A 14,733-nucleotide genomic window follows, 5' to 3' on the forward strand; every position below is an offset into this window, starting at 1 on the left:
TTCCTTTTCACAATACCCCACAGATTTTCTATGGGGCTAAGGTCAGGGGAGTTGGCGGGCCAATTTAGAACAGAAATACCATGGTCCGTAAACCAGGCACGGGTAGATTTTGCGCTGTGTGCAGGCGCCAAGTCCTGTTGGAACTTGAAATCTCCATCTCCATAGAGCAGGTCAGCAGCAGGAAGCATGAAGTGCTCTAAAACTTGCTGGTAGATGGCTGCGTTGACCCTGGATCTCAGGAAACAGAGTGGACCGACACCAGCAGATGACATGGCACCCCAAACCATCACTGATGGTGGAAACTTTACACTAGACTTCAGGCAACGTGGATCCTGTGCCTCTCCTGTCTTCCTCCAGACTCTGGGACCTCGATTTCCAAAGGAAATGCAAAATTTGCATGGTTGGGTGATGGTTTGGGGTGCCATGTCATCTGCTGGTGTCGGTCCACTCTGTTTCCTGAGATCCAGGGTCAACGCAGCCGTCTACCAGCAAGTTTTAGAGCACTTCATGCTTCCTGCTGCTGACCTGCTCTATGGAGATGGAGATTTCAAGTTCCAACAGGACTTGGCGCCTGCACACAGCGCAAAATCTACCCGTGCCTGGTTTACGGACCATGGTATTTCTGTTCTAAATTGGCCCGCCAACTCCCCTGACCTTAGCCCCATAGAAAATCTGTGGGGTATTGTGAAAAGGAAGATGCAGAATGCCAGACCCAAAAACGCAGAAGAGTTGAAGGCCACTATCAGAGCAACCTGGGCTCTCATAACACCTGAGCAGTGCCAGAAACTCATCGACTCCATGCCACGCCGCATTAACGCAGTAATTGAGGCAAAAGGAGCTCCAACCAAGTATTGAGTATTGTACATGCTCATATTTTTCATTTTCATACTTTTCAGTTGGCCAACATTTCTAAAAATCCCTTTTTTGTATTAGCCTTAAGTAATATTCTAATTTTGTGACACACGGAATTTCGGATTTTCATTTGTTGCCACTTCAAATCAACAAAATTAAATGAAATAAACATTTGAATGCATCAGTCTGCGTGCAATGAATAAATATAATGTACAAGTTACACCTTTTGAATGCAATTACTGAAATAAATCAAGTTTTTCAAAATATTCTAATTTACTGGCTTTTACCTGTATATATACATATACAGTATATATATATACATATATATATATATATATATATATATATATATATATATATATATATATATATATATATATATATATATATATATATATATATATACATATACAGTATATATATATATATATATATACATACATATATATATATATATATGTGTGTATATATATATATATATATATACGTGTATATATACATATATATATATATATACATATATATATATGTATATATATATATATATATGTATATGGAGAGTGGCCGTGCGCAACCCGAGGGTCCCTGGTTCAATCCCCACCTAGTACCAACCTCGTCATGTCCGTTGTGTCCTGAGCAAGACACTTCACCCTTGCTCCTGATGGCTGCTGGTTAGCGCCTTGCATGGCAGCTCCCGCCATCAGTGTGTGAATGTGTGTGTGAATGGGTAAATGTGGAAGTAGTGTCAAAGCGCTTTGAGTACCTTGAAGGTAGAAAAGCGCTATACAAGTACAACCCATTTATCATTTATCATTTATATATATATATATATATATATATATATATATATATATATATATATATATATATATATATATATATATGTATATGTATATGTATATATAACTACCAACGATTATCACACACACACTAGGTGTGGTGAGATTATCCTGTGCATTTGACCCATGGTGAGGGTGAGGGTGAGCAGCAGCGTTGGCCGCGCCTGGGAATAGTTTTTGGTGAACACACATTCCACAGAAGTCTCACGTGATTTTGCCTTTTCATCAGATTGAAAATTGAAAGCTAACTGCTCTCCAAGTGTTGCATTTAGAGGTGTGTGGGAGTTTTGACATTCACCTAATAAAATTACTATTGAAGACTTTGTTCCTCAAATCTCCAATCGGAATACGACGTTTTTAGCTTAACTTCACTTTCCAGAAGAAGTACAAGCCTCTACATCAGAGGAGTCCAAACTTTTGGACTTGGGGGCCGCATTGGGCTAAAAAAATGTGGTAGAGGGCCGAAATTATATATATATATATATATATATATATATATATATATATATATATATATATATATATATATATAAAAAACATTTTATAATGGATATATAATTAATAATTAATATAATTGGATATTAAGAGTATGTGAAAGTTCGACTACTACCTTGTATACTTCCGTGACGACATCTGTAAACTTTTGTAATCAATCAGAAATATCAAGCAGCTAAAATGTCCCAAACATGGATAAATGTGTAGAGTGTTTTGCATTTTCCCACCATGCTTTGTAATTAATTTAAATGTGTGTAATTTAGAATGTTTTATGGTCCACGGACATGTTTTATAATATCCACAGAGTTCAGTGAGCAGGTTGTTTTGTGTGATTTTATGTTGGTTGGATTTTTTTTTTTTTTTTTTTTTGCACCATGACTCGGGAAGGTTGTTTGCATTGGGTCATATTAGTAAATGCTGCACATAGGTTTACTCAGAACATAATATAAGGTAATTGATCATAAATTCTCGCATTGTCCACTAGATGGTGACAAAATTGCTTAATCAAAGTCACTCTTTTTAAAATGAAGTCTTTGTTTAACTCAAAAGTTTTACGGGCCAAATTGAAGACGTCGGCGGGCCGTAGTTTGGACACCCCTGCTCTACACGTTCTTCCAGTTTCACTTCCTTTCGTCCTTGGAGTTGTTTATGGGTGACGTGCCCCCCCCCTCCCCGGAGGTTCTTTGACGCCTGTCGCAATTAAAGCTGCTCTCTTGTGTTTGTGTAGCGGCGGCCTTTTGAATTATATCAGTGTGTGCTTATAAACAGAAGTGTGCTGTTGGATCCACTCTGGTGTATATCTGCCTCGTCAGCTCTCACTATAACACACATTTACCTGGATATGTTCTTGGTAAAGGTGCGGTGTTTATAAGCTCCTAGTCCCTTGTCTCACTGCAACCCGCCCGCCTGCCACCACTTAACTGGACACACACACACACACACACACACACACACACACACACACAGCTTTGAACTGATGAGCGTTGATGAGAAGCAGGAGGCCTTCTTGAGAGTCATTCTTCTTCTCAACAGGCCTCGGCGTGCATGTGGCTTCTTGTCGGCTGTTTGTGTCTCACTTTGAGAAAATTGTCTTTGTTGTGTGTGCGTGCATGTGTAACGTGTGTGTGTGTGTGTGTGTGTGTGTGTGTGTGTGTGTGTGTGTGTGTGTGTGTGTGCGCGCGTGTGTGTGTGTGTGTGTGTGCGTGCATGTGCATGTGTTTTTATGATGGCAACAGTCGGCGGTGACTGTCGAGAGCGGCTGGTTGTGTTTAAAAATGGGAGCCACTGCATTCAGCCTGAGTGTCTCCCTACTGGAATGCTGGGAGCTCCAGAAGGGGAGCGTGCAAATAAAGGAGACATTTGGAGTGTGAGTGTGTGCGTGTGGTTGACAGCTGACTTCCAGATGTGCTCGGCTCCGGGTGCCGAAAGTCTGTTTTGCATCACGTCCTCCGCCTTTCCTCATTTTTTTTCAGGCCACTCTTCATCTGCGTTGGTATTCTTTCTTGCTTTTCTATACCTTCATGTAATGCTTGTGTACAATAAGAAAATAATTGTATTCTCTTGACTCTTTTTTTCTTCTAAAAGTTAATGCTCTTTTTTGTGCGTTTTTGATCAGGCACTAACGGGGGCTACCGCGAGGAGCCAGTGGACCACAGGCTGACAGACAGGGAGTGGGCTGATGAATGGAGGCATCTGGACCATGTAAGTCACCAAAGTCTTAGTTTCACTTTCTAGCATCCTTGATGGAGGCTGTTTACGTCTGCCCTGATTGGCTATGAGACGACACGGCAATCTAGAAGATAAAGGGCCCAGTTGTTTTTTCTTTGATAATGTTAAGTTCAAAACAGCATGCATAAGCAGGTCTCATAGTCCTCACAATGTTGTTTTGAACAATCATCTACCTCTCGCTGTAATTGAAAACAGTTTAGAAGGCGTGGCAACAAGTTTTTTTTTTGGCCTATGGGGCACTTCTGATTGAGCCCTCCGAACTCTGCCTAGCAAAAAGTGCCCAGGAAAAAGATTAATACAATATAAAAAATACAATGTATGGAATCAGGGGTGTCATATATTGACAGTTGGTGCATTAAAGATACTAATATAATGTAGATCAATGTATGCTAAACTATCTGAACAATCATGGCGTTGTGTTATGGGTAATGTGATAACACAGCAAGAAAGCAAGTTAGTGTAACAGCTAATATACTGTAGATTTTTTATTCCTATACGATTATTAGTATTACTTTGCCAAATAAAACCTGTTTAAGTTTGACCTCACTCGAAAACTTACCCTATCTTGCAAGAAATGTATACCGTATTTTCCGCACCATAAGGCGCCCTGGGTTAAAAGCCGCGCCTTCAATGAACGGCATATTTCAAAACTTTGTCCACCTATAAGCCGCCCGGTGTTGTAAGCCGCATCTAACTGCGCTAAAGGAATGTCAAAAAAACAGTCAGATAGGTCAGTCAAACTTTAATAATATATTAAAAACCAGCGTTCTAACAACTCTGTTCACTCCCAAAATGTACGCAAATGTGCAATCACAAACATACGTATATCAACATGGACAGAGCTGCGTGAAAAAAGCCACCCGGCCTCTTCGCGTAAACTTAAACTTACCTTAACCACTCGCTCATCTTTTCTTCATCCATCCCTTCGAGTTAGCTTTTTATGATGACGCCGGCTGGAAAGGTCTCTTTTGGCAAGGTCTTCCTTTTGAATATCACCATGGGTGGAAGTTTCATTAGCATGGCAAGCTAGAACCACAGTGAAGGATGACTTCTCATTCCCTGTGGTGCGAATATTCACCGTACGTGCTCCCGTTGTATCCACGGTGCGTTTCACAAGAATATCAGTTGCTGTGAAATAGTAATCCGTGTGTGGATGGAGAGATTGCGTCTTTTCATGAACCGGATCCCTGACGATTAGTAGGAGCCATTTTGTGGTCTTTACAGATGTAAACACACAAAGGAAATGAAACGTACGGTGATATCCGCGCGCTTTTTCTTCTTCTACGCGGGCGGGTGGTTGCTTACAGTAGAAGAAAAAGCCCTTCCTGTTCTATGGGGGCGGGTGCTTACCTTGGCGGTTGCTTGCCTAGAAGAAGAAGCGCTTCCTGTTCTACCGGGAAAAAAGATGGCGGCTGTTTACCGAAGTTGCGAGATCGAAACTTTATGAAAATGAATCTTAATATGTATCCATATATAAAGCGCACCGGGTTAAAAGGCGCACTGTCAGCTTTTGAGAAAATGTGTGGTTTTTAGGTGCGGCTAATAGTGCGGAAAATACGGTACACATGTTTATCATGAAGGAGTCACGTAAACCATCCAAAACTATTCCAAGTACAGTATGGTAAAGCGTATTTTGGTTTTCAGATCCCAATTTTTGACCAATCCCATAAGGGACAAGCGGTAGAAAATGGATGGATAGATGGATAAATGTTTAGTTTCTTTAGATATTTTTTGTGTAATGTTCTAATCAGAGACATGAATACTTTTTTTAAAGAATGTGTCCATAGGCCAAGAAAAAAAACTAGTTTTGAGCCGCAAATCACACTTTGGACACCCCTGTATTAAATATTACTATATACACGACAAATAATTATATACACACACACAAACACACACCTTTCTTTCATATATATATATACACATACATATATTTACACATACATACATATACCCACACACACACACCTTTCTTTCATACACACACATATACATATATATATATATATATATATATATATATATACACACACACATACATATGTATGTATATATGTATGTATATACTGTACATACATGTATAAGTCGCTCCGGAGTATAAGTCGCACCGGCCAAAAATGCACAATAAAGAAAGAAAAAAAACATATAAGTCGCACTGGAGTATAAGTCGCATTTTTTGGGGAAATTTATTTGATAAAACCCAACACCAAGAATAGACATTTGAAAGGCAATTTAAAATAAAAGAAGAATAGTGAACAACAGGCTGAATAAGTGTACGTTATATGAGGCATAAATAACCAACTGAGAACGTGCCTGGTATGTCAACGTAACATATTATGGTAAGAGTCATTCAAATAACTATAACATATAGAACATGCTATACGTTTACCAAACAATCTGTCACTCCTAATCGCTAAATCCCATGAAATCTTATACGTCTAGTCTCTTACGTGAATGAGCTAAATAATATTATTTGATATTTTACGGTAATGTGTTAATAATTTCACACATAAGTCGCTCCTGAGTATAAGTCGCACCCCCGGCCAAACTATGAAAAAAACTGCGACTTATAGTCCGAAAAATACGGTATATATACACATACATTTTTTTTTATATTCATCTATTTAGCAACATTTCTTATGGGGAAAAAAATAATCAGATAATGATAATCTAAATATAACTAATGCTTTTAACAAACAACAGAAGTGATTAAACAAACAAGAAAAAATATAAGTTGGTTCAAAACAGGGAAGAATTTAAAGAAAATATAAATACAATTAGTATTTATAAGTTTGTATGTGCATATACAGTATTTTTTAAGTGGTAGTTAAATGGAAGAATATTTCTCTGAATGTTCTGAACTCCTGTTTCTTTGCCAGCAGAGTAATGAGAATAGTGTGAATGTAGCTAATGTCGCTGATTTCAGACTGCAGAGTGTTATTATAATTATTATTGTTCCCATTCCTAATTGGAAGTCAAAAAAAGTGCAGCTGTTTAAGCACGTATGCAAATGGAGAAAAAAAGCCAAACTCAGAATGTCTATCATTGCTTAAATTCGCATATTTATGTGCCCCTGCGCCAGGTGTTGAATTCCATCGTGGACATGGTGGAAAAGACACGGAGGTCGGTAAGCGTCCTGCGACGTTGCCAGGAGTCGGACCGCGAGGAGCTCAACTACTGGAGGCGGCGCTCCAGCGAGCAAGAGGACGCGCGCAAAGGAGGCCTGACGCCCTTCTCCAAAACACACAGCCCCCACTCTGCAGAGTCGGGTGTGTACACACTCTTACTACATGTAATACGCATGACGAATTACATATAGTACTTTAGTTCAGTTTAAGACTGACATCACCCTCTGGTGGAAGATAGTAGAACTACACGTGCTGGTCCATGCTGTGGTCACAGACAGGTGCCAGGACTGGCCTGGACCATGTCGGCCACAGAAGGGCCGTCCTGCTGGCTCAGAGAAGCGGAGCTGGCCAACATGCGCCACGAGTACCATCTGGGTCTCTATTCCCCCCTGCTGGGAAGCCCACCTGTCCATGGCAGAGAAGAGGCCGTCCGCCTTGTTTTGAGACCTCTCTGGCCGTGCAATATGAACATTTTTGATTGTTGTAAAGCCACGTTTGCCTCATTAGACACTGCAGGTGTACCTAAAGTTGTGGCCTACAAGAGGCCAAGAGGCAACTTGGAATTGCAGGCAGGAGGGGACAGAATGTTGACACAGCTTGAGGGGCCGCCTTCTCGTCCAAGCCAAACACACATTCCTCTCTCTGAGGCTGTCGGATCTCACATCAGACGACGACATACAAACAATTCTGTTGCGTTTCTGGCCCAAATACGAGAGCCTGTCTGTAAACGCAGACAGAGAGACGCTCAGCAGCACAGGAGAAAGGCACCGCTCTCAAATATTGTCACAAAGCTAGATCGCATGCTTTATCTTACAGTTAGCACAAACCTAAATTAGCATTGTATTTTACCATAGTCAGCAGAAACCTAATATACTTTACCTTACAATTAACACAAATCAAGATAGCATAGTATGCTACCTTACTGTTACAACAAACCTAAATAGCATAATGGTTTACCTTACAGTTAGCACAAACCTAAATAGCATGATCGTTTACCTTACAGTTAGCAGAAGCCTAGATAACATACTTTACAGTTAGCACAAACCTAGATAGCATACTTTACCTTGCAGTTAGCACAAACTTAGCGAAGCATACATCTTACAATTAGCACAAACATAAATAGCATAATGGTTTACCTTACAGTTAGCACAAACCTAAATAGCATAATCGTTTACAGTTATCACAAACCTAGATAACATACTTTACCTTACAGTTAGCATAAACTTAGCAAAGCATACTTCATCTTACAGTTAGCACAAAACTAAATAGCATGGCATTTTTACCTTACAGTTAGCACAAACCTAAATAGCATAATAGTTTACCTTAAAGTTAGCACAAACCTAAAACAACACGTTGCCTTACAGTTAGCACAAACCAAAATAGAACACTTTGCCTTACAGTTCGCACAAACCTAAATAACATACTTTCCCTTACAGTTAGAAACAACCTAAATAGCATAATCGTTTACAGTTAGCACAAACCTAGATAACATACTTTACCTTACAGTTAGCAGAAACCTAAATAGAACACTTTGCCTTACAGTTAGCACAAACCTAGATAGCAGAATTTACCTTACAGTTAGCACAAACTTAGCAAAGCATACTTCATCTTACAGTTAGCACAAACCTAAATAGCATGGTATTTTACCTTAAAGTTAACACAAACCTAAATAGCATAATCATTTACCTTACAGTTAGCACAAACCAAGAGAACATACTTTACCTTACTGTGAGCACAAACCTAGATAGCATACTTTGCCTTACAGTTAGCACAAGCCTAAATAGAACACTTTGCCTTACAGTTAGCACAAACCTAAATAGTACACTTTGCCTTACAGTTCGCACAAACCTAGATAACATACTTTACCTTGCAGTTAGAACAAACCTAGATAGCATACTTTACAGTTAGCACAAACTGAGCAAAGCATACTTTATCTTACAGTTAGCACAAACCTAAATAGCATAGTATTTTATCTTACAGTTAGCACAAACCTAAATAGCAGTCGTTTACCTTACAGTTAGCACAAACCTAAATAGAATAATAGTTTACCTTGCAGTTAGCACCAACCGAGATAGCATACTTTACCTTACAGTTAGCACAAACCTAAATAGAACACGTTGCCTTACAGTTAGCACAAACTTATCTTAGTTAGCACAAACCTAAATAGCGTAGTCGTTTACCTTACAGTTAGCACAAACCTAAATAGAACACGTTGCCTTACAGTTAGCACAGACTTATCTTAGTTAGCACAAACCTAAATAGCATAGTCGTTTACCTTCCAGTTAGCACAAACCTAAATAGAATAATAGTTTACCGTACAGTTAGCACAAACCGAGATAGCATACTTTACCTTACAGTTAGCACAAACCTAAATAGAACACGTTGCCTTACAGCTAGCACAGACTTATCTTAGTTAGCACAAACCTAAATAGCATAGTATGTTTCCTTACAACTAGCTCAAACCTAAATAGCATCATATTTTACCTTAGTTAGCAGAAACCTAGATAACACTTTACCTTACAGTTAGCACAAATATAGATAGCATGCTTTACCTTACAGTTAGCACAAACCTAAATAGCATAGTATTTTACCTTACAACTAGTTCAAACCTAAATAGCACCATATTTTTCCTTAGTTAGCAGAAACCTAGATAACACTTTACCTTACAGTTAGCACACATATAGATAGCATGCTTTACCTTACAGTTAGCACAAACCTAAATAGATACTAACTCACTAACAGCTTAGATTTTTTTCCCCTTCAAGTGGCTAAGCTAGTTTGTTTTGACACATTACATTACAAATAACATGAATAAGTGGTTGTTTTCACTGTTAATTATGTTTCATAAAAGTACTTCAAATCAACATAACAGCGGTTGCAATGCATTCTGGGACTTTTAGCATTAATATTACATTATTAAATATAAAATAATCCATTACTGGTCATTAAAACAAATGTAATGATTTTGGTATAATACGAGAACAAATAACAGCAGAGAGTCTGGGCATTACAACTATTTTAGAGTTAAATAATGACATACAAAGTAATAATTCAAATAAATGTGTATCTTGCAATAATAATAATAATAATAATAATGCATACAGTTCAGAGTCACTTGTGCTATTTTGAGGGATGGTGGAATGAGGACTCACACGCCAACACCGCTTTACTTAACAGAGTCCCAGCGCGAGTTGGCCCCGCGACCCGGCTCGGCGTACGTCACAGACGAGATCTGGAAGAAAGCCGGTAAGGAGCGCACGTTTACAGCCGCGTGTCGCCGTGTACTTCCTGCCCTGACCCGTGCCTGCGTCCGCGTGCAGAGGAGGCGGTGAACGAGGTGAAGCGTCAGGCCATGGACGAGGTGCAGAAGGCGGTGGCGGAGGCCGAGCAGAAGGCCTTCGAGATGATCTCCTCGGAGCGCGCCAAGATGGAGAAGACGCTGGCCGAGGCCAAGAGGAAGGCTCAGGAGGACGCCATCTTGGTCATCAACGAGCAGGAGGATTCCAGCGAGGTGAGAACATGCAAACGTCTGCGCTTGAAATGTCTTTCATTATTTAAAGACTGTTTTCTCAAACTTATTTCTAAGAACAAAACATTTTTTTATATATTTAGAAAACGATGACATTTTTGACAATCCTGTAGGCATACATTTCCAACATTATTGAGAAATGATATAAAACAAACAAAATGTTCAATATGAAATTGCAAATGAACGGCATTTGAAGTATCATAATCATGTAACATTATCACTGGAGGACGAGGCTAAACCAGTTACACACAAAGAGGAAGGCATGCTAATAGCTAAGCTAATTACCAATGGCGTGTCCAGTTTTTTTTCAGGGGTGGCACCCCTAGTGGTTAGAGTGTCCGCCCTGAGATCGGTAGGTCGTGAGTTCAAACCCCGGCCGAGTCATACCAAAGACTATAAAAATCGGACCCATTACCTCCCTGCTTGTTACTCAGCATCAAGAGTTGGAATTGGGGGTTAAATCACCAAAAATTATTCCCGGGCACGGCCACTGCTGCTGCTCACTGCTCCCCTCACTGCCAAGGGGGTGATCAAGGGTGATGGGTCAAATGCAGAGGATAATTTTGCCACACCTTAGTGTGTGTGTGACAATCATTGGTACTTTAACTTTATAAAAATCAGCCGAAATTTTTGAATGAAAGAAACCGCTGTTCTAAATGTGTCCACTAGATGTCGCAATAGCAATTATTTGTATCTTTGTAGATGATGCTACATATGTAAAAAAAATTAACCGCATGACATAAGTGCACCAGTCAAGGAAAATGATCATACAATTAGGGCTGCAACAACTAATTGATGAAATCGATTAAAATCGATTATAAAAATAGTTGGCGATTAATTAAGTCATCGATTCGTTGGATCTATGCTATGCGCATGTGCAGAGGGTACCTTTATTTTATTTTTTGTATTATTTTTTTATAAACCTTTATTTATAAACTGCAACATTTACAAACAGCTGAGAAACAATAGTCAAAATAAGTATGGTGCCAGTATGCTGTTTTTTCCCCCAATAAAATACTGGAAAGGATAGAAATGTAGTTTGTCTCTTTTATCCGATTATTAATCGATTAATTGAAGTAATAATCGACAGATTAATCGATTATCAAATTAGTTGTTAGTTGCAGCCCTACATACTACCTAAATAACATCTTGTAATTTGATTCTGATATATATATTTTTTTACCTTGATAGATTGAAAATTAACGAGTTGACTGATGAACATTATCACATCATTTATTCAGAAAGTATAAATAACGACAAATAAAGATAGAATACTATTAACCGCAACATGTAAGTGTAAAAGACAACAACATTATGATTTGTACATTTTCAGAATGTGCTGTTTCTATTTTTAAATAAAGAAAACAATCTGAAGTTGTCTTTATTTTTAAGTTATCGTGCCGTGATTTTACCAGTCCAGCCTACTTGGGAGTAGATTTTTCTCCATGTGGCCCCCGGTAGAGATGCGCGGATAGGCAATTATTTTATCCGCAACCGTATCACAAAAGTCGTCAACCATCCGCATCCACCCGAACTAACATTTAATCAAAACCGCACCCGCCCGTTGTTATATATCTAATATAGACGATGCAAGGCATTAGTGAGGTTATAAAGCTTTTGCCTGTTAAAGAAAGGAGACTGATCCAATGCAGCAGAGACATTCAATGCCACGCTGTCACGGCCCAGACGCACACCAGTGCGCAATCATCTGGGAGCCGCGCTGAGCGCACCTCCAAGCGCGCAGCTGCATTCTATCTTGTTTTAACATCCTGTGGCACTCTTCTGGGATCACGGCGGACGAAACTGCTCATGCTCAGGGTGTTTGTGGAGGTTCGGGGTTTTGCACAAATGTGATGCACCATGTTAGATGTCCCGGTTTTGTGACTGTTGTAGACATAAACAGCGTCGCAGCTCTTGCAAATCACGTAGCCAGCATTACTATCATCCTGATTTACAACCTCATAAAAACAAGTCCACGCTGAACTTTTCTGGCCTTTTTTTCCCCTGGTCTTTAGTATTCCCTTTTTTAGTTTGTCGCGTACCACGTTTGCTGCCGGCGTTGCCATCTCTTTTTTTCTTCTTCTTCTGTTGTGGCATATGCTGCAGGTGCCTGCTCGTTTTTCGTATGTGGGTAACAACATTTAACTATGTATATATATTTCCGAATTGGTTTAACTGCCACCCGCCTGAATCTATTTAAAATCTAATTCTTTTTAATTTCAACCGCCCGACCCGACCCGCGGATAAAATCTAATTTTTTTTATTTCAACCGCCCGACCCGCGGATAATCCGCGGACTCCGCGGTTGTGTCCGCAAACCGCGCATCTCTAGCCCCCGGTCTAAAATGACTTTGACACTCTTGCTTTAAAATATGTAATTTTTTTTCCTCTCTGAATGTTCTGAACTCCTTTTGAATAAAATAAAGCTGCCTGAATGGAGTTTAACCTCACGTAATGAGTTGGGACTGTAGTAACAGCGCCTCTGCTGGCGGCAGCAGAGTATTACATGCCTTAAACCTCCTTCTCCTCCTCAGTGTTGTTGGAATTGCGGCCGCAAAGCCAGCGAGACGTGCAGTGGCTGCAACGCGGCGCGCTACTGCGGCTCCTTCTGCCAGCACAAAGACTGGGAGAGGCATCACCTCATCTGCAGCCCGGGACTTCAGGCGCAGCCCAAACCCGTTTCCACCATCCCCGCCGCCAGGGCGTCCCCCGCGGGCTTGGCCGGGATCAAAGCCCCCGACAGCGCGCCCTCGGTGTCCAGTCCCGGCGCGGAGAAGGCGGCGTCCCGCTCGTCCACCCCTTCCACTCCGGCCTCGGCGCCCGAGACCAACGGACACTGAGGAGTTTTGCCTCCTCGCCGAACTATTTGTGGGTCACGTCAGGACAACACGCCCTCGGCGCAGAAAGAGGACCAGCAGCTGACGACCCGTCTCAGATTACAGAGATTAAAAATATGTACAGCAGCAGCTTTTCCTTTCTTTTGTGTATAAATGTAGATGATGATGATGACATTGTGTGTAATAAAAGCAGCCGTGAAGCGGCTTCCTGTTCCGCAGATTCCGAACCTCGTCGTTTCGCCAAATTGTGTGCGATTGTGTCAAACAACGTCTGGAAATGTTGTGTTTTCGCAAGGCAATACGAACACAAAGCGTTCAGGTATCACGTCACCAAAGTTACACCTATTCCCACAAAAAAAACTAACTTTTCCACAACATTTTTGTGTTTTGTTTTATTTACAGCAGGAAGGGGATTCAAACGGCCCCGTTCGTCGCGGTCTACCTGACACATGAAACGTGACGAAGCGAGGGCGGAACTACCCACTTTAGCCGCCTGATGGCGATAGTGTTAAATATCTTAAAAAAGGGTGTTTTCTGGCAATTCCAGCTTTGACCACAGCGTTGCTTTCCGTCATTTTCAGCAGAACGCATTGCAAAATGCCCCCCCCTCTCCACCTAGGACAGGGGTTATATGAATCCCTTCCCTACTGTATGAAGATCAAACTGCACGACCCTTTTTGGAGAAACAATCAGTTATGGAATACATCACAAAAAATAAACAATTCTACTTTATGTCAACTTTTTTGTTTAATCAATAAAGATTAATAAAAGAAAACAAAGCACCATTATTTTTTTTTTGGTAGAGTGCCAGAAAATGCCTGGGTGGGATACATTAAGGTGGTCCCTAACTATATGCATTTCTGCTTTTGGGATCCTTCAACCAAACTCTCCTGCTATGGTGGAACAAACATGTTTTTATTTCATTTTGGTTTCAGTTTAAGCACTTGGTCACGTGGTAGCGAATGGACATCATCATAAAGTGGAGAAACCTCAGGAGATTTTGTTTTTTCCTTACAGCTTAAATGATCTTTTATTAAAAAAAGCTACACACACATTGCGTGTCTTCTGTTGTAAGAAAGAGTATTTTTTGTTTTAACCCTGTTTGTCCGTTTTGGTACGAGTCACATGACAGGAAGTTGTCTTGACGTAAAGTACGAAATAAAAAATAAGAGTTACTGCCATCAATTCTGGTTTGTTTTTGAATTCCTTTACATTAATGGATGAAAACAATCGAACTGTAATCATCCAAAGCTATGAACTAAACTGGCTGAAAAAAAGGGAAAGTTGTTGTTTCGGGGAGGTGTGGTACAAAAAAATGACCACAAGGGA

General features: G+C 40.2%; 1 protein-coding gene across 2 annotated transcripts in view; it reads left to right on the plus strand.

Annotated features, from left to right (window-relative positions):
• Nucleotides 1-14,458, plus strand: part of cbfa2t2 (CBFA2/RUNX1 partner transcriptional co-repressor 2) — a 162,216-nt gene extending 147,758 nt beyond the window's left edge. For both annotated transcript variants that reach the window (XM_061939605.2, XM_061939613.2), the window contains 5 exons: nucleotides 3,802-3,887; nucleotides 6,994-7,180; nucleotides 10,217-10,285; nucleotides 10,360-10,550; nucleotides 13,102-14,458. In XM_061939605.2, coding sequence (XP_061795589.1) covers nucleotides 3,802-3,887; nucleotides 6,994-7,180; nucleotides 10,217-10,285; nucleotides 10,360-10,550; nucleotides 13,102-13,407 — 839 coding nt within the window. In that variant the 3' untranslated portion in view covers nucleotides 13,408-14,458. The remainder of the gene's footprint in view (nucleotides 1-3,801; nucleotides 3,888-6,993; nucleotides 7,181-10,216; nucleotides 10,286-10,359; nucleotides 10,551-13,101) is intronic.
• Nucleotides 14,459-14,733: the final 275 nt, after the last annotated feature.

Source organism: Nerophis lumbriciformis, linkage group LG03 (assembly GCF_033978685.3).
Source record: "Nerophis lumbriciformis linkage group LG03, RoL_Nlum_v2.1, whole genome shotgun sequence".
Lineage (NCBI taxonomy): Eukaryota > Metazoa > Chordata > Actinopteri > Syngnathiformes > Syngnathidae > Nerophis > Nerophis lumbriciformis.